Here is a 15,395-nt window from a genome sequence, read left to right on the forward strand (position 1 = left end):
GTCCACTGGTTACCCCGTGTTTAACGTCACATTGCAATGATTTGTGGGTAATTCCCTTAGGCTAAGTCAGCATACCATGCTGACTTACGGAAAGGGTTCATAAAGGGCTCAAACTGTCTGCCAGAGAGCCTCAAACACTTGACGATTTGGGACATCCCTAAACCCTCACGGACTTCGCGGGAGCGCGCCTCAAAGTCCATGAGTCCGTAAGGGGGGGACATTGGGATTTGGCCGTTCTCTTCAGCCGTTAGTTGTGACTGGGAAGTTTAGTAATCCTCAAACTCGCGCGAGCTAAAGCCCTTAATCGACCGTTAGCCCACCACAGGTCATTTGTGACTTCGTAATCGATCGTTACGGGATCATTACTGGCGGCTTAGCGGGCTAATACAGGAAGAGGAAGAGGTCGGCTGAGGACAATATGTTCACCGCCCTGATCTGCGGAGCTGCGGCGTTTCCGGGGCTTTTCTACGGCTTCAGGGTATTCCTAAAACGCTCTTTCACAGGCTGGAGTGAGGCCGACGTGGTGCGTGTCAGCGAGAGGTAGCGGGTCACCTAACCAAACCCCTTTAACAAATGCGCCATGTCTTGTTTATCTGTCAATCTACCGAACAGTTTACGCCAAGAGTAAATATTTAGCTAGCTGGAATGTTACTAAATTATTCGTCCGTTTGTTTGTTAATATGGGAAGGGTGGGGGGGTGGGTAGCACAGGAGAACCAGGACTGACCCGGGTCAGACTGTCAGACCCTGCTGCAGTAAAATGAGGTTTTCTACACTCTGGTGCTCAGGAAGCACTACCACTTTAATCCACTAGGCACCGCCAAAATCAACACAATAGATACTTTATTAATCCCGCAAGAGGACATTGTTTCGCTACAGCAGCAAATAAAACAGTAACAAATATAAAAAACGAAAATGCACAATATATATATTTAATAAAAATAACAGTAAAATATAAAATACACAATATATACAATAAAAATAACAGTAAAAACTGTTAAATATAAAAACAAAAATATAAAATGCACAATATAATGAAATAGACTAATATTAAAATAAACTAACGAAACCATAGAGCAAAGATTTAAACAACAGTGTGACGGTGTTATGGTTGTAATGAAAGTTCCCTGCGATAACTTTTAATATTTTATGATTTAGACTATTGGTGACGATAAGCAAGACACCAAATACATTTGCATGTATTGTTTAATTTATATACAATTGTCCAGTTTTATTTGTTGTGCATAACAGACTACAGAAAGTATTGATCATGTCTCTTCAGGCTGGTGTCTTCCATACACGCATGTTTGGCGACTGCAGCTGGAGTCACAGTTGCAACATCCTGCAGAGATGTGATGACCGACAGGTAGGAGAGTCACGTCAACAAATACTTAGAATATTTGAGTTTTACAATCAGTAAAAAGCTTATTGTGTGCATATTAACAAAGATATTTAAGTGGTAATGCTCGCTATCTCACCATACAGTCACTGGCTGGTCAATGCCTTCGTCTCGTTCGGAGCTCCCTACATGGTCTACGACGTCTACGCCATGTATCTGAGCCACTACCACACTCACAGGGTCACAGGACACTCTCTTCAGACCCTGAAGGCCTTCCTCATGAAGGACTGGATGATGGTCCTCCATCACCTGGCGCTGGTGCTCATCTTCCTGCCCATCACTCTGGTGAAGTGTCTCTTATATACGAGTGATTTGATATGAACACACGTACAGCATAGAGGCTGACTGGGCGGCGTGTTCTGGTTTGTAGTTTTTCAGGAGAGGGCTGGGAGATTTCTTCATCGGCTGCTTTTTCACCACAGAGTTCAGCACTCCTTTCGTCTCTATAGCAAGGATTCTCATCCAGGTAAACTATACAGACGACACATAATTCAACCTTTTAATGAGGGTGTGATTATCCACCATGAAGGTTGTTACACAGCTCTTATCAACCCCTAGTTACTCCCAATGGTCAGAGTGAATGACACATTAGTTTTGGATTAAAACACTATTTACATTTAGGCGTTTATGTTATGTTAGTATCATGTTAGCATGTTAGTATCATGTTAGCAGCATGCTAGCAGCATGTTAGTATCATGTTAGCAGCATGTTAGTATCGTGTTAGCAGCATGTTAGTATCGTGTTAGCAGCATGTTAGTATCGTGTTAGCAGCATGTTAGTATCGTGTTAGCAGCATGTTAGTATCGTGTTAGCAGCATGTTAGTATCGTGTTAGCAGCATGCTAGCAGCATGTTAGTATCATGTTAGCAGCATGTTAGTATCGTGTTAGCAGCATGTTAGTATCGTGTTAGCAGCATGTTAGTATCGTGTTAGCAGCATGTTAGTATCGTGTTAGCAGCATGTTAGTATCGTGTTAGCAGCATGTTAGTATCGTGTTAGCAGCATGTTAGTATTGTGTTAGCAGCATGCTAGCAGCATGTTAGTATCATGTTAGCAGCATGTTAGTATCGTGTTAGCAGCATGTTAGTATCGTGTTAGCAGCATGTTAGTATCGTGTTAGCAGCATGTTAGTATCGTGTTAGCAGCATGTTAGTATCTGTATTTGCTGTCCGCTTTGTTTCCTAGCCACCTCTCTGAGTGTGTAATGCAGATTTAAAGTGTTTTAGAACAATCTGTTGTATTATTGTTGCATTATTCCCTTCTTCCACCATCTTGTTTCACATTCTTCACTAAATCTCTTCCCTCTCACCGCTGACCTCCAGCTGGGCCTTGACGACACCCGTCTGCACAGAATCAACGGCGTCCTCGTCCTCCTGAGCTTCTTCACGTGTCGGATCCTGATCTTCCCCTACATGTACTGGATGTACGGCCGGCAGTTCGGGGTTCCCCTCCACAGGGTGGCCTTCCACCTGCCGCTGCACTGCAACCTGGGTAACCTGGTGATCCTGGCTCCTCAGGTGAAGTGGTTCATCATGCTGCTGAGGAAGGCCAACAGACTGTACCTGAGACAGAACAGAGGGACGGGAGTCAAAGACAGGCCGAAGACACACTGACCCGTTCATACAACGACCTGGTTCACAAAGAGACCAAAGAAACGACTGCAGTTAGTGAGAGAATAGGTAGTAATGTGTGGGGTTATTTAGAGGATCATTTTAATGTTTTATCAGAAAAAATGGCAACATTTTTAGTAATAAAGTAGTTTCAGATTAAAGTTAAACTATTCTGAGAAACTTGTAATATTTTCAAATGGCCAAACATTTTTCAATCAAAATTTAATTCTATTCATTCTTGAAATTTAACTTTTTTCTGAGAAACTTTTAACTTTATTTTTGCAATTTTGACAATAAACCAAATATCCTCAAACTCTTTAAAATGTTTAACTTTATTCTCAGATAATTCCTCCACTGTGGCTCTAATATATATACAGAAATGCACGACATCATTATGTGATTTGTTTTCAGCTGTTGCTTTGTAACAAAACTTTAAAGCTTTTACTAATTGCAGAGAATGTTTTTTGTACCAATAAAACTCTTTTTACTCTATTGTATTAAATTGTGTATTTATAGTGTTTCTGTGCTCCTGTAGGATACATCTTTAATTTAAAGTTACAAGGCTTTTTGTCTCCTTATGTAGATCATGTGGAGGCATCAGTATTATATTAAAACCGTTTCATATCCAGTTTAACTTTAAATTAATGCTTTTCAAGAAACTCTTCACTGGTTTAATTTCAGGGCATAAATGAATATTACTGAGACAAAACTAAAAGATATTTGCTTTGACATATCGGCGTTTTATTCACTCAAATTCATCACTTTGTAGTAACTTCTTAAGTTAAATAAGTGCAGAGAATGACAAACAGAAATCATATCCTTGATTTATCAGCAAACATGCTCAAAAAAAAAAAGGAGCATTTGATAAATCATCGTGCGTCTCGAGCCTCGGTTACACTTTCCGCAAAGATTGTTGGAAACGTTCGGATCTTTTCTTCTCGATCGTGCATGAAAATCCCTCTTCAAGCTGCCGATGACACGAGCTGAGCGATCTTCTGCCGCAGGACGGCCTTCATGTCGTGGTCCTGCAGGTTGTCCGTGATGGTGGAGAAGAAGTGTCGCGTGTTGTCGCTCTCCAGCGGGCTGCTGCTGCGCGGGAAGGCGGCCATGACGGCCTCGTAGTGGCTGAGGATCTCCAGACTGGAGAGGAACAGCGGCTCACTCTGACCTCCTGGCATCATCACCTGAGAGGAGCACATTTCATTTTCATCCAGATTTAGCCAATCAGAGTCTAGACTTATTAACACAGGATGTATATCAGAGGTGACATCACACATTGGTTTATGGTCTGACATTTTGAAGCCTCGAGTTCAGCGTTTTGGCCGTCGCCATCTTGGCTTTTTTGCAACCAGTGAACAGGAAGTGACCATATCTGGACTGAGGAGGAGTGACGTAGAGACGCCGTATACCTCTCTGCTAGAGACCTGTCAATCACTGTGTAGCCCCGCCCTAAAGCATCCCCTGCTTTATGGTCTGTTTGACTCTATGGACCATAATGTACTAAATGAACATCATGCTGTATTGAAGAATACTTGAAACTAGAGATTGAGACCATAAACTCATGTTTACTGAGGTGTTAATGATTCTTACCTGGATGTGTTGAACATGGCAGAAGAGCTGGCTGAGTACAAACAGGACCTCTTGGGAGGGAAACCCCTCCACCTCCTCCTCCATGTGGGACTCCTTCGATGTCACAGGAGAGCCTCCTGCTCGTTGAAGGTCTTTGGACATTTTCGGAGCTTTGATTGGAGTGCAGGAAGGATCGGAGTCTCTAGGCGCCGGTGTTTTCGGAGGCGTTGAAGCGGAGACGTTCAACGCTGCAGATGAAGGAAGAGGCAGCTTGGCTCTTACCGAGTTCATCACCTCCCTCACCGCGAGGGCGTACAGTCGGGCAACGTGCGACCAGCCGTCTGCCGACAGCCAGTGGGAGCAGCTGGACCCGCAGAGCAGCTGGAGGACCCGGAGCAGGAGGACGGACAGACGGAGGTCGCACGAGAAGCTCCTCAGATCCAGCAGGGGCAGATAGTCCACGTACTCCAGAGAGAAGGGCACGTGGAGGCGACCCGAGGCGATCAGCTCCCTCAGGACTCCCTGCAGTCTGGTCCACTGGGAGACGGAGCACCAGGGCAGGGTCTGGGTCAGAGCCACCAGCAGGCCTTTGCTGAACATGCCCACGTGGTCCGGCCGGCGCTGGTCCAGGGAGAGACGGGACAGCATGGTGGACCGCAGGGAGTCGGACGCGGAGCAGCACTCCATCCAGGCCAACAGACCGGTTCCCTGTCCATACTGAGGCAGGTCTGAGCCCAACCACTCCTACAGAGAGGGAGGCGACAGGAACAGAGATGTGTTAGCAGGAGTGGTGAGGTACGCGCTGCAGGGGCGGAGCCAGACGCTGTAAACATTAGAGGCTCAGCCCAAACCTATGGAGAGTCCGAGGGGAGATTTATATTCACATTTACAGCAGATATATGTTCAATTTCTCAAGACATTTAATAACATAATGCCTCCTCTCCATCTATATCTGTATGTATTCATGTCCTAATAATGCACATTACTAACGTCACACCTACTGCTGCTACTATTAGTATGAGTCACATGAGTCAACTTTACTGCTCCATTTGTCTTCAGTTTGACTTTTCAACCGAATGTTGAGACGTTGTTGGGACGTGAAAGGGTGAAGCAAGTAAAATGACCCGTAGGACAGATGGTAAAGCTCCAGGACGTCCTGCACTACAATCATTAACTCCGCCTCCATATATTTATTGCAGACTGATATTTACAGAGAAACTAAAAGATATCTGGTGGCTGTAACTGGTCACTAAACTATTTTTTATCTCAATTCATTTGAGATAAACGGTATCAATGTACGATGATACCGTGACGTCTTTGATCTCATTGCACCTGAATAGACCGATCCGGATGAGGGACCTACCTGCTCCGGTAGATCACACACCGTCAGCAGAGACGAGGGAACCTCGTTCTTGAAGTGTTCCCCCCAAACGGGCTTCAGGTGGAAGCGAACGGTCCAGTCCAGCTGCCCCGTTTTGTTGTAGAGCCAGAACAGAGCTCTGGACCAGCGGCTGGGGGCCGCCGCCACCTCGGCTCCCACCACCCCCCCCAGTGAGGTCAGCACCGACACCAGCAGCTCCTTGGTGTCCATGGACCAGCGGGGGACGCCGCCCTCCGGTGGCTGCTCCCAACACCTGGTAGAGATTTGGATGGATACGTGTTGAGATCAAATAACAGACGGTATGTGGATCTGGATCGAAGGCCGAGAGGAGTCTCACAAACCTGAGAGTCTGGTTCTGCAGCTGAGCCAGAACATAGAGGAGAGGAAAGGGAGAGCAGTCCAACACCCAGTGAGGACACGAGGCCGGATCCTGGACGTCCACGGAGAGAGCGGTCTGGAGAAGTCGCAGACTCAGTTCTACATCAACGGAGCTTTGACCTGAAGGAATACAAAGAACGTTGGAGCAGACGGACAAAATGTAAACAAACACTTTAACAAGGAAAACGTAACTCATTTACTTTTAAACTTGCTTTTCTTTTTCTAAGACCAACGCCATCACTGAGAATGTGTTGAAGTTACATTTGTTATTTAGAAATTATTTAATTTAGTCCAAAATGAATCGTGCTATTATTTTAAAGTCTGAGCTCAAGTCTCATGCGGTTGCTGTTAAACTTTAATTCATTTCTTTTTTTAAATAGTAAGATGTGTTCTTTATTACTGATATTCATTAAAAATTAAAAAGGCTAACGTCAGCATCACCATGATCGACGATAAACAGCTTTTACAGTTGCATAAGTGCACTTAAAAAAATGAAAGATTTCCTAAAATAACATTTTATAATAATATTTATTTAGTATAGCGCTTCAAAAAGGTACTCAAAGGCCTTTTACTTGGTAAAAAACTGAAACATTAAAAGCAAATAAATGACATTACAACAGTAAAGAAGAGTCGCATGACGTTTAAGAAGGAGAGATGTAGTTTAAAAGCACGACTTTGTGAGGACACTCACCCGTAGCGGAGATGTTCGGCAGGACGAAGACGTTCACGACCTGCTGAGGAGTCAGGAAGCTTTGCCTCCTTTCTTCTTCTTCTCCTCCCTCGACCGGCGTCATCAGCAGACCCAGATACTCGAGGAGCTGCTCCTTCTCATTGGCCGACAGCGATTTGGTCCCGATCGTCTCCTGCAGACACCTGCAGAGCAGAGCGCTACCACTCGGACCATCCTCCCCTTCGTCTGCGCTCTCCTCTGCCTCTTCGTCACCTCGAGCTTCATCTTTCCTCCCGCCGTGTCCTCGGAGTCCAGGCAGCTGCTGCAGGATTTTAGCCATAAGAGAGAACGCGCCTTTGTTGAAGATCGCCGAATGACAACAAGACCTCAATGTGGCTTCCGGGTTCTGAAACGCAACTCTAGCGACTAAAGAGACGGCCGTGTTCAGATTGCCCTGCGTCGTCATCGTCGCCCCGCCTCCTTGGATGAGGCAGTTGAAGGCCATGTTCAGCTGCTGTTCGAACCCTTCCGTCACGGCGGAGGGAACGGAGCAGCCGAAGAACCCCCTGCAGGACAGCCTCAACATGGCCGCCAGCGCTCCGTTCTTGTCTTTCAAGGAAAGCGCGGAAAAGATGTCCGCGACGACTTTCATCAGCTTCCTGCACCGGCTCACGTCGGCGTCCTCGCCGTGGAGTTTGCCCACGAGGGCGGTGCTCAGCTGGATCAGAGAGTCCTGCTGCTGGAAGGCCGCCTGGTTCTTCTCCAGGCAGTCCGTCCAGAGGGCGTCGTGGGCGGCCCAACTCTTCTCGCTGGCGAACAGCAGCGCGAAGTTCTGGTAGTCCTCCAGGCGGTGACTGATGATGGTCGCAGTGACCCTCATGTTCACCTCAGCTGTGTTCTCTGTGGCAGGGAACGCCAGCGACTCCAGAAAACCTCTGAGTACTTTCTTCTCAGGGTCTTGATCGTCCATTTCAGTCGTAGTTTCAGGCGCTTCCTGTAGAGCTGCCAGGACTCTTTGGACGCTCTGTTCGAGCTTAAATGCCGAGTAGCTTGGCTTAGAGCCGTCACACACATTCAGGAGCCCACTGTTTTGCCAAAACAGAGCGAGTTCTGTTACAATCGTCAGCGCTTCAGCGAGCTTCATCCTGCTGGGCTGAAACGGCGATGGCGTGTGAGACGCTCGTACGTCCCTCTGAGCCTCCTGGATAAGTTCAGGGCTCAGTTTCTCTTCGTTCTCCTCTCTGATGCCGACGACTTTAGACAGGAGGAGCATCTTCTCTTTGGTGGGAAGCACAGCTGCTCGGTCTATTAGGAAGGCCGTGTAGAGAGCATCGAGAGAGATGGAGAGGGCCTGCAGGCAGAGGTCTGCTCTAGATATGTGATCTTTTAGGTCTTTGAGTGCGTGAAGGAGAACGTGGAGGACATCAGCGGCCGGCGGTGATGCCGGTAGATCTGACGCATCCAGCTTCAACCTCTTGGCAGCCTGAGGGGACAGACTGGAAGACTTACACAAGAGACGAGCAAACTCTCTGGCGAACATCATCTCCGTGTCGTCCTCTGTTCCATCTTTCTGCTCCTCTCTGCCTTTCCACAGCTCCCACCAGACCTCCAGAAAGAGCCGAACGTCGTCCTCTCTGGTGGGGCTGCTCCTCACGTGCTGCACTAACCTTTCCAGCTCGGTACAGATCTGAGATTGAGGAAGAGACAGGAGGAAACGGGCAAATATCTGAGCGGCTGCCATCGACTTCACCATCTCCAGCAGGACAACGCGGTTAACCTCGGGGAGGCCGTTCTGGAGGGGGAAGAAAGGGTTCTCCCTCCAGGCCGCCTCCACGTCCTCTCCGGTCTCCCCGCTCAACGCCTTCAGCCACACAGCACAGACTAAGTTCTTCATCCAGACGACAGCCGACGGAGAGGGACGACCACCGAGTTCATCCAGCCCACAGATTTCTCTGAGGGCCTCCAGCACCGGACGTCCCACCCGGCTCCAGTCAGCCTTCTGAAGAGAGGACAGCGATGAGGGGAGACACAGTTTATCAGCCAGCAGGAACGCACCCTGAAGAACGGACGAACCTGGAAGTAGAAGAGAGCAGACGTCAAAGGAAAAGAGTATTTAGTTCGTTCATGCACAACTTCAGACAACGCTGGAACTTTGTAAGCTCCTACAGGGAGGAAGACAGACATGAATTTCATCATGGATCAATCTGCAGACTATTGTCTAATGTGAAACATTTTGTCTTTAAAATGTAAGAAAAAATGAGAAAATGGCCGTTATGGTAGAGCCCACGGTGCAACAAACAGCAGCAACATTATGAAATCAGTAAATGATTGATTATCATAATAATTAACCATCAATTATCTGTGGATTGACTAAACTATTGATCAAATACTTACTAAGAATGACTTCTATCATTACTAATAGTTTACCATAATAACTATCATAAACTCTGGTTTAACTTTGTTAAATGAGTGCCTGGCAGAACATTAAAAGTTATTTTCAGTTTGGCATAGGAATACATTAATTCATAAAATGTGGTTGTTTGATTTTGGTTTACACAATTTTCTTCAGTCAAAAAATAAATAAACAGAACAATTTTATTTGTTAAATCTGAAACTTTCTGCTGTGTTTTGCAAACTATAATGAATTTAATACAATTCCACATAAAGTTAGATTCTAAAAACAGTCTACACTCGTTTTTTTAAGATGCACGGCATTCATAATAAAGAGAACAGTTAAAATAAAACATTTTAAATCAAACGTAGCGTCACATCTCCCATAAAAGTAAGATTAGCGTGTTTTTTTATTATTATCGAGAAAATAGCAAAAACAAACAATGTATCAATTTAAAAAAGCATGTAAACAAATCTAGCACAAAATAATAGAAATAAAAAACTAAAATAAATGACAAACAGACATAACAGCAGGCAGGTTGGCGTGTTTTAGGTCAATATTTACCTTTGCTCATCTTCAACGTCATGGCTGCTGAATGTAGCTAAATGCACGTTAGCTAGTTTGCTAATTTCACTTCCGGTTTTTAATTCCCATTCACTAACAGTTCCACCGTGTGACGGTCAAACAGTCTATCTACTCAACTAAATCACTGGTACTGAACAATACACCGCAAACAGAAGAAGGTTGTCGCCATAATTCACGAGTTTTCACACGTTTTCACGTCAACTATTTCGTATAAGGCGCTTCCGCTCTTCCGCGTCAACGTGCTGAAAACAAGAGGGACCAGCTCAGGCGTCACAGCAGCACCGCAGGATGGATGCGGTACTGCAGGTGTGCCGGTGTAAAAAAACAACAACGCCTGTTTAACGTTCACTCGATAATTAAATAGCGCTATGAATGTTTCTGGACTCACAATAAAGATGTGTTTTATCTTTGATTTTAATAATTGTATGTGTAACATGGCATAAACTGGTTTTTACAACAAACATTTAGCCATGGAATGACTAACTTAACAATACCTACAACACAAACACTTATTGTACCATTTTTTAAATATTCAAATTTCATCATATGTTGTATGCGTTTTAAAAAGGCAGATCAAATGTCAGCGATATTTGATCTGCCTAACACGTGATGCAAGAGGCAGGCCAAGCAAGTTTCTCTTCCTGTGAGGTGAAAGTGAAAGTAGGTTTTCAACCCGTGAACAGCTCGGTGGTGTTGTGGTGCTCGGGCGACTAGGAGAGGATTTCTACCAATTAATAGTCATGAGTCTGATCTTAAAGATACTTAGTTACTTGTGTCTATGTGCAGGTAAGTTGTCGTCTTCGGTTTTATTACGGATTGTGTTGTTTTTAAGAGTTTGTGTCAGAGGGCAAAATATATGAATAAAGTGACTGTACTATACTACACTAATACTGTACTATACTAATACTGTACTGTACTATACTACACTAATACTCTACTGTACTATACTACACTAATACTGTACTGTACTATACTACACTAATACTGTACTATACTAATACTGTACTGTACTATACTACACTAATACTGTACTGTACTATACTACACTGATACTGTACTATACTAATACTGTACTGTACTATACTACACTAATACTCTACTGTACTATACTACACTAATACTCTACTTTACTGTACCCAAGAATGTAAAAAAAAGACTAGAGGCACCCTCATGCTTCTAATCATGTAGTAAAAATATTCTATATTGTTATACTGCAATATACTCTGCTATAGTAGCCTACAGTATTCCACACTTTACAGTACTACAGTAATACTATACTGTATTACTTTACAGTGGTTTTTATCCAAAGCGACTTACAATTCAGATTCTATCACATTATACACCGTAGGCACAACTACGGGAGCAATTTTTGGGGTTAACTGTCTTGCTCACGGACACATCGACATGCAACTAGCTGAGCCGGAGCCGGGGATCGAACCCCTGGGACGGCCCTGCTCTCCACTTAGCCACAGTCACCGGTTTTATCTCACTACACTGACTCTGTGTCTCTCTCAGGTGTGCAATGTGTCCACCAGGTGTCATGGCTGCCCTGTAAGTTCACAGATGAGCACGTGTTTATGAACGACGGTCTCACTGAGACTCAGCACATCCACAGGGAGGCCATGCTGCAGTTTGGTCAAGCAGGAGACACTCCTGTTAATCCACACGCCATCACTTTCCTGATCACCGGTAAGTCCTGCGTCTCATGGGAGTAACACACGGAGAGAGATGTTGTGTATTCTAACGGGTTGTGGTCCAGGTTCTAAGTTGGACCTGCGGCGGTTCGTCGAGGATGCAGAAGCGGAGCAGTTGGAGTGCGAGCTGCGGAGGTACAGCACCGGGGGGATCTACGTCCGCTGGCCTTTCAAGGGGGGTCAAGAGTACAACCGCTGGTTCAGCTGCATTCTCAAACACGACAAGTTCACGGTCACGGGCTTCCTCAGACACCCGTCGGACGAACCGCCCCCAGGACAGCAGGACTACCGCAGCTGGCCCGCCATCGGGGACAGAGAGACTCTCACCACATCAGGTAAAACCACAACAACAACGGGCCTCATGCGAGGACCACTCAGTACCAACAGACTCGTTTTTGAGTGACTTGTACTACTTTTTAAAATACTACATTTTACAAGATTACATTTGAACACATCATGATGACGTTATAATTCACCTTCGCTCATTTCTAATACTCGTTTTCACTGAACAGTGCTTGAACGCATCATAGTGTCACTAAATGGAACCTCCGTACGTTAGCGACGCTGCTATCGTAACTAGCTCTCCTGCTGATTTCAACACGGTTTGTTGTTCACAACGCAACATTATAAGAGATCAGAGACTAGAAAAGCATAAATGCCGATTTCTAGATCGCATATATGTACTGATTATCGATCAATAACGATCAGTGATGATGTACTCTTTGTTTTCTTTCCTCCAAAGTTAACATCAGTCCCATATCTCACATTAAGACGAGCCCGTTTTCATGTGTCTCTGTGTCCACAGTCGCCATGGTCATCAAAACACAGTCTCCGTCAGTGAGAGCCGGCCTGGGCTCCCAACAAAAGCTCCACTGTCAGTTTGCCGTCGACCACAAAGCACCCAACGTGACGGTGGAGTGGCACCGGCAGCATCGTGGAGAGAGAACCAGACTCTTCAGTTATAACGGCCGCACGGGACGGAGCGAGGGCAGCGGCGTCGGGCAGAGGAGCCTAGCGGGCGGGGACGCTTCCTACAGCCTTCCCTTCGCCAAGATGACGAGCGAAGGGACCTACATTTGTTCCGTGTCAGTGATTCCGCTGTTCGTCAGTCTGGATATCAGTCTGCACATCGAAGGTGAGGAAGAGCCCGATCGCAACCAGGACGGCAACCTCTGGTTCTGATGAGTGAAGCCGATGCTTCATGTGTTAAACTTGCATTCTCTCTAGTGTCCACCGGGGGGCGACTCCTCTGGTTGTATAGAAGTCTATGAGAAAATGACTCTACTTCTCTCTTGATTTATTACCTCAGTAAACATTGTAAACATGAGTTTATGGTCTCAATCTATAGTTTCAAGTCTTCTTCAATACAGCATGATGTTCATTTAGTACATTATGGTCCATTTAGAGTCAAACAGACCATAAAGCAGGGGATGCTCTGAAATAACTACATAATGATGATGAATTGTAAAAAGTCTGAATTCATTGATGACTTTAAGGACACAGCGTCACGCGAATATCTCCCTCGAGTTGAAATATTTCAACAAATTTCGCGCCTACTCACATCCATTCACTTCTTTGCACTGACTTTGTATTTATCTCGTCGCTTGACAAATTGGAACACAGCATGAGGCTGCAATCTGGATCCCTCAAATATTTTAGTTGATTGACTGAACGATTATTCTATGAACTGAGAAAATAGTGAAAAAACATCCATCACAGTTTCCTAGAACCCAAGGTGATGTCTTCAACAGCCAACAGACGTGACTCTCCCTCTTATGAAGTTGATTTTCCACACAAACTGTTGCATCTTGAGTCAAACTTATAATAGGAAACTTTTTGCTGAATTCATTTTGAGAAACCTTTTACTCCCCCTCTCCTCAGAGCCTCCCCGTGTCTCCCTCAACATTGGACCCGCTCTCTCGCTGCAGGAGGGCGGCGAGCAGAAGGTTTCCTGCGACGCGGAGAGCTACTACCCTCTGGACGTGGAGATCGTTTGGTACGTCCAGGACGCGGCGACGGCGGGCAGGAGGGTGGGCGCTCCGCTCCCGAAGGAGCTCCAGAACGTCCTGCTGTCCAGCCACAAACACAACCAGGACAACACCTACTCGCTGACGGCCTTCTTCTACCTCGAGGCGTCCCTCAAGGACTCGGGGAAACAGTACACGTGCAGCGTCTCCCATCAGTCCCTGAGGATGCCCATCAGAAAGAGCTTCATCCTGACTGTTGAGGGTGAGTGGAGGTCGCGTGCAGTACCGCCAGCTACCACACGGCGGCAGCAGAGGAACGCACCCGACTCCTGATCTCCATGTTTGTTTGTTTTCTCTGCTCAGAGCCCAGCAGCTGGATGTATAACCTGGTCTTTGGCTTCGGGGCGGTCACACTGGTGGTCGTCCTGCTTGTGCTGCTGCGTTACCTGCAATCAGGTGAGTGTGCAGACCTCTTATATTCTAAGCTTCTGTCACAACGAGAACAACTTTTATTTAGGATAAGATAGAACTTTATAAATCCAGAAGGACATTCTTGTGGCAGAGTTTGATCAAAGATTACAACAAAACACAATATAATAAGATTATAAAACACATATGAACAATGTAGGATAACCACTGTTAACTGTAAAAGAAGAAATACTGACAACATTGCAAGATATAATAGAATGGCAATAAGAGTGAGGTAAATAAATAGAATAAACAAGTTATTAAATTACAACGACGAAGATTAAATACGAGAGTAAAAATATGAAGTGAATCAGTAGTAATACGGACACCAGTGCCCGATAGAAACAACAATAGAAACGTAATAAATGAAAGAATAACGACGTGTTCATATTATTTTGTTTTATCAAAGTGTTGATGCCTGAAAAAGTAATTTTCATTTATTTTCTCCACAGCGAGAAAACAAGCAGTGATGGTAAGATGATATGAAAACAAAACCCAGAATGATTTATCAAATCTCATTAATGCAAAACAATATTTAATCTCTATGGTGTGTGTGTGTGTGTGTGTGTGTGTGTGTGTGCGTGTGTGTGTGTGTGTGTGTGTGTGTGTGTGTGTGTGTGTGTGTGTGTGTGTGTGTGTGTGTGTGTGTCCTGAGCAGAAGAAGCCATACTGAGCAGACCAGTGATGCTGACTCTCCTCCTCACTCGCTCATTGTTGATGTAGAATATCTCAGACGTTTGATGTTTGTTTGTTTGTTTGTTTCAAAGTGATTTTAGGTTTCTATGAAACTGAATGTGGTTTTTGTTTTTGTTTAGCTCATGTAAAAAAAAAGACTTGATGTTGTAAAGTAAATGATTGGTATTCTGGATGAACAGCAACACACAAATTATTGAACTGGTGAAAATGCAACAATCAGTTTAAAGGTATTTTGTAGAAAAGTTATTCTGAACCGCTGCTTTGGTGTCAGTGCGCCATCTGGTGGGCCTCGGGGGTACTTCCAAATTGTTAGTTTAAATTATAGAAAAATATATAAATATCTTGTCATTTTAAAAGCTAGTTATTTTTCATCTAAATTTGTTGAAGAATTCACATAAATAAACAAAAAATGTCAATTGAATTGCATAATTTCAATGACCAGTTTGCCAATCACTACACGTCCAATTGTTTTGCCATGTTAGCTAGTTAATAATAATAATAACTTTATATATATATATATATATATATATATATATATAAACAGAGTTTACTAAGTGCTTCGACAGACAAGCAGCAAAAGAAAGGAA

The 15,395-nt window shown here is 44.7% G+C and overlaps 3 protein-coding genes across 3 annotated transcripts; 2 read left to right on the forward strand and 1 right to left on the reverse strand.

Moving 5' to 3' along the window:
• Positions 1-208: 208 nt before the first annotated feature.
• LOC142959022 (TLC domain-containing protein 3A-like) lies at positions 209-3,510 on the forward strand. Its single transcript, XM_076100143.1, has 5 exons — positions 209-540; positions 1,282-1,365; positions 1,485-1,683; positions 1,769-1,864; positions 2,721-3,510. Exons 1-5 carry the CDS (start codon positions 419-421, stop codon positions 3,009-3,011), a joined length of 792 nt encoding a protein of 263 aa, XP_075956258.1. The 5' UTR covers positions 209-418; the 3' UTR covers positions 3,012-3,510.
• Positions 3,511-3,718: 208 nt separating this feature from the next.
• Positions 3,719-10,200, reverse strand: gemin4 (gem (nuclear organelle) associated protein 4). Its single transcript, XM_076100142.1, has 6 exons — positions 9,963-10,200; positions 7,028-9,079; positions 6,300-6,456; positions 5,941-6,211; positions 4,599-5,321; positions 3,719-4,192 (listed from the first exon to the last, which is right to left on the reverse strand). The coding sequence occupies exons 1-6, from the start codon at positions 9,982-9,984 to the stop codon at positions 3,971-3,973; spliced, it is 3,447 nt and encodes a 1,148-aa protein (XP_075956257.1). The 5' UTR covers positions 9,985-10,200; the 3' UTR covers positions 3,719-3,970.
• A 437-nt stretch (positions 10,201-10,637) lies between these two features.
• LOC142959068 (tapasin-like) lies at positions 10,638-14,980 on the forward strand. The gene is made up of 8 exons (XM_076100226.1): positions 10,638-10,769; positions 11,499-11,672; positions 11,743-12,012; positions 12,483-12,812; positions 13,559-13,906; positions 14,008-14,100; positions 14,565-14,584; positions 14,771-14,980. The coding sequence occupies exons 1-8, from the start codon at positions 10,724-10,726 to the stop codon at positions 14,783-14,785; spliced, it is 1,296 nt and encodes a 431-aa protein (XP_075956341.1). The 5' UTR covers positions 10,638-10,723; the 3' UTR covers positions 14,786-14,980.
• Positions 14,981-15,395: the final 415 nt, after the last annotated feature.

The sequence above is a fragment of the Anarhichas minor genome, unplaced genomic scaffold (genome assembly GCF_050575085.1).
Source record: "Anarhichas minor isolate MPS153535 unplaced genomic scaffold, ASM5057508v1 ptg000026l, whole genome shotgun sequence".
Taxonomy (NCBI): domain Eukaryota; kingdom Metazoa; phylum Chordata; class Actinopteri; order Perciformes; family Anarhichadidae; genus Anarhichas; species Anarhichas minor.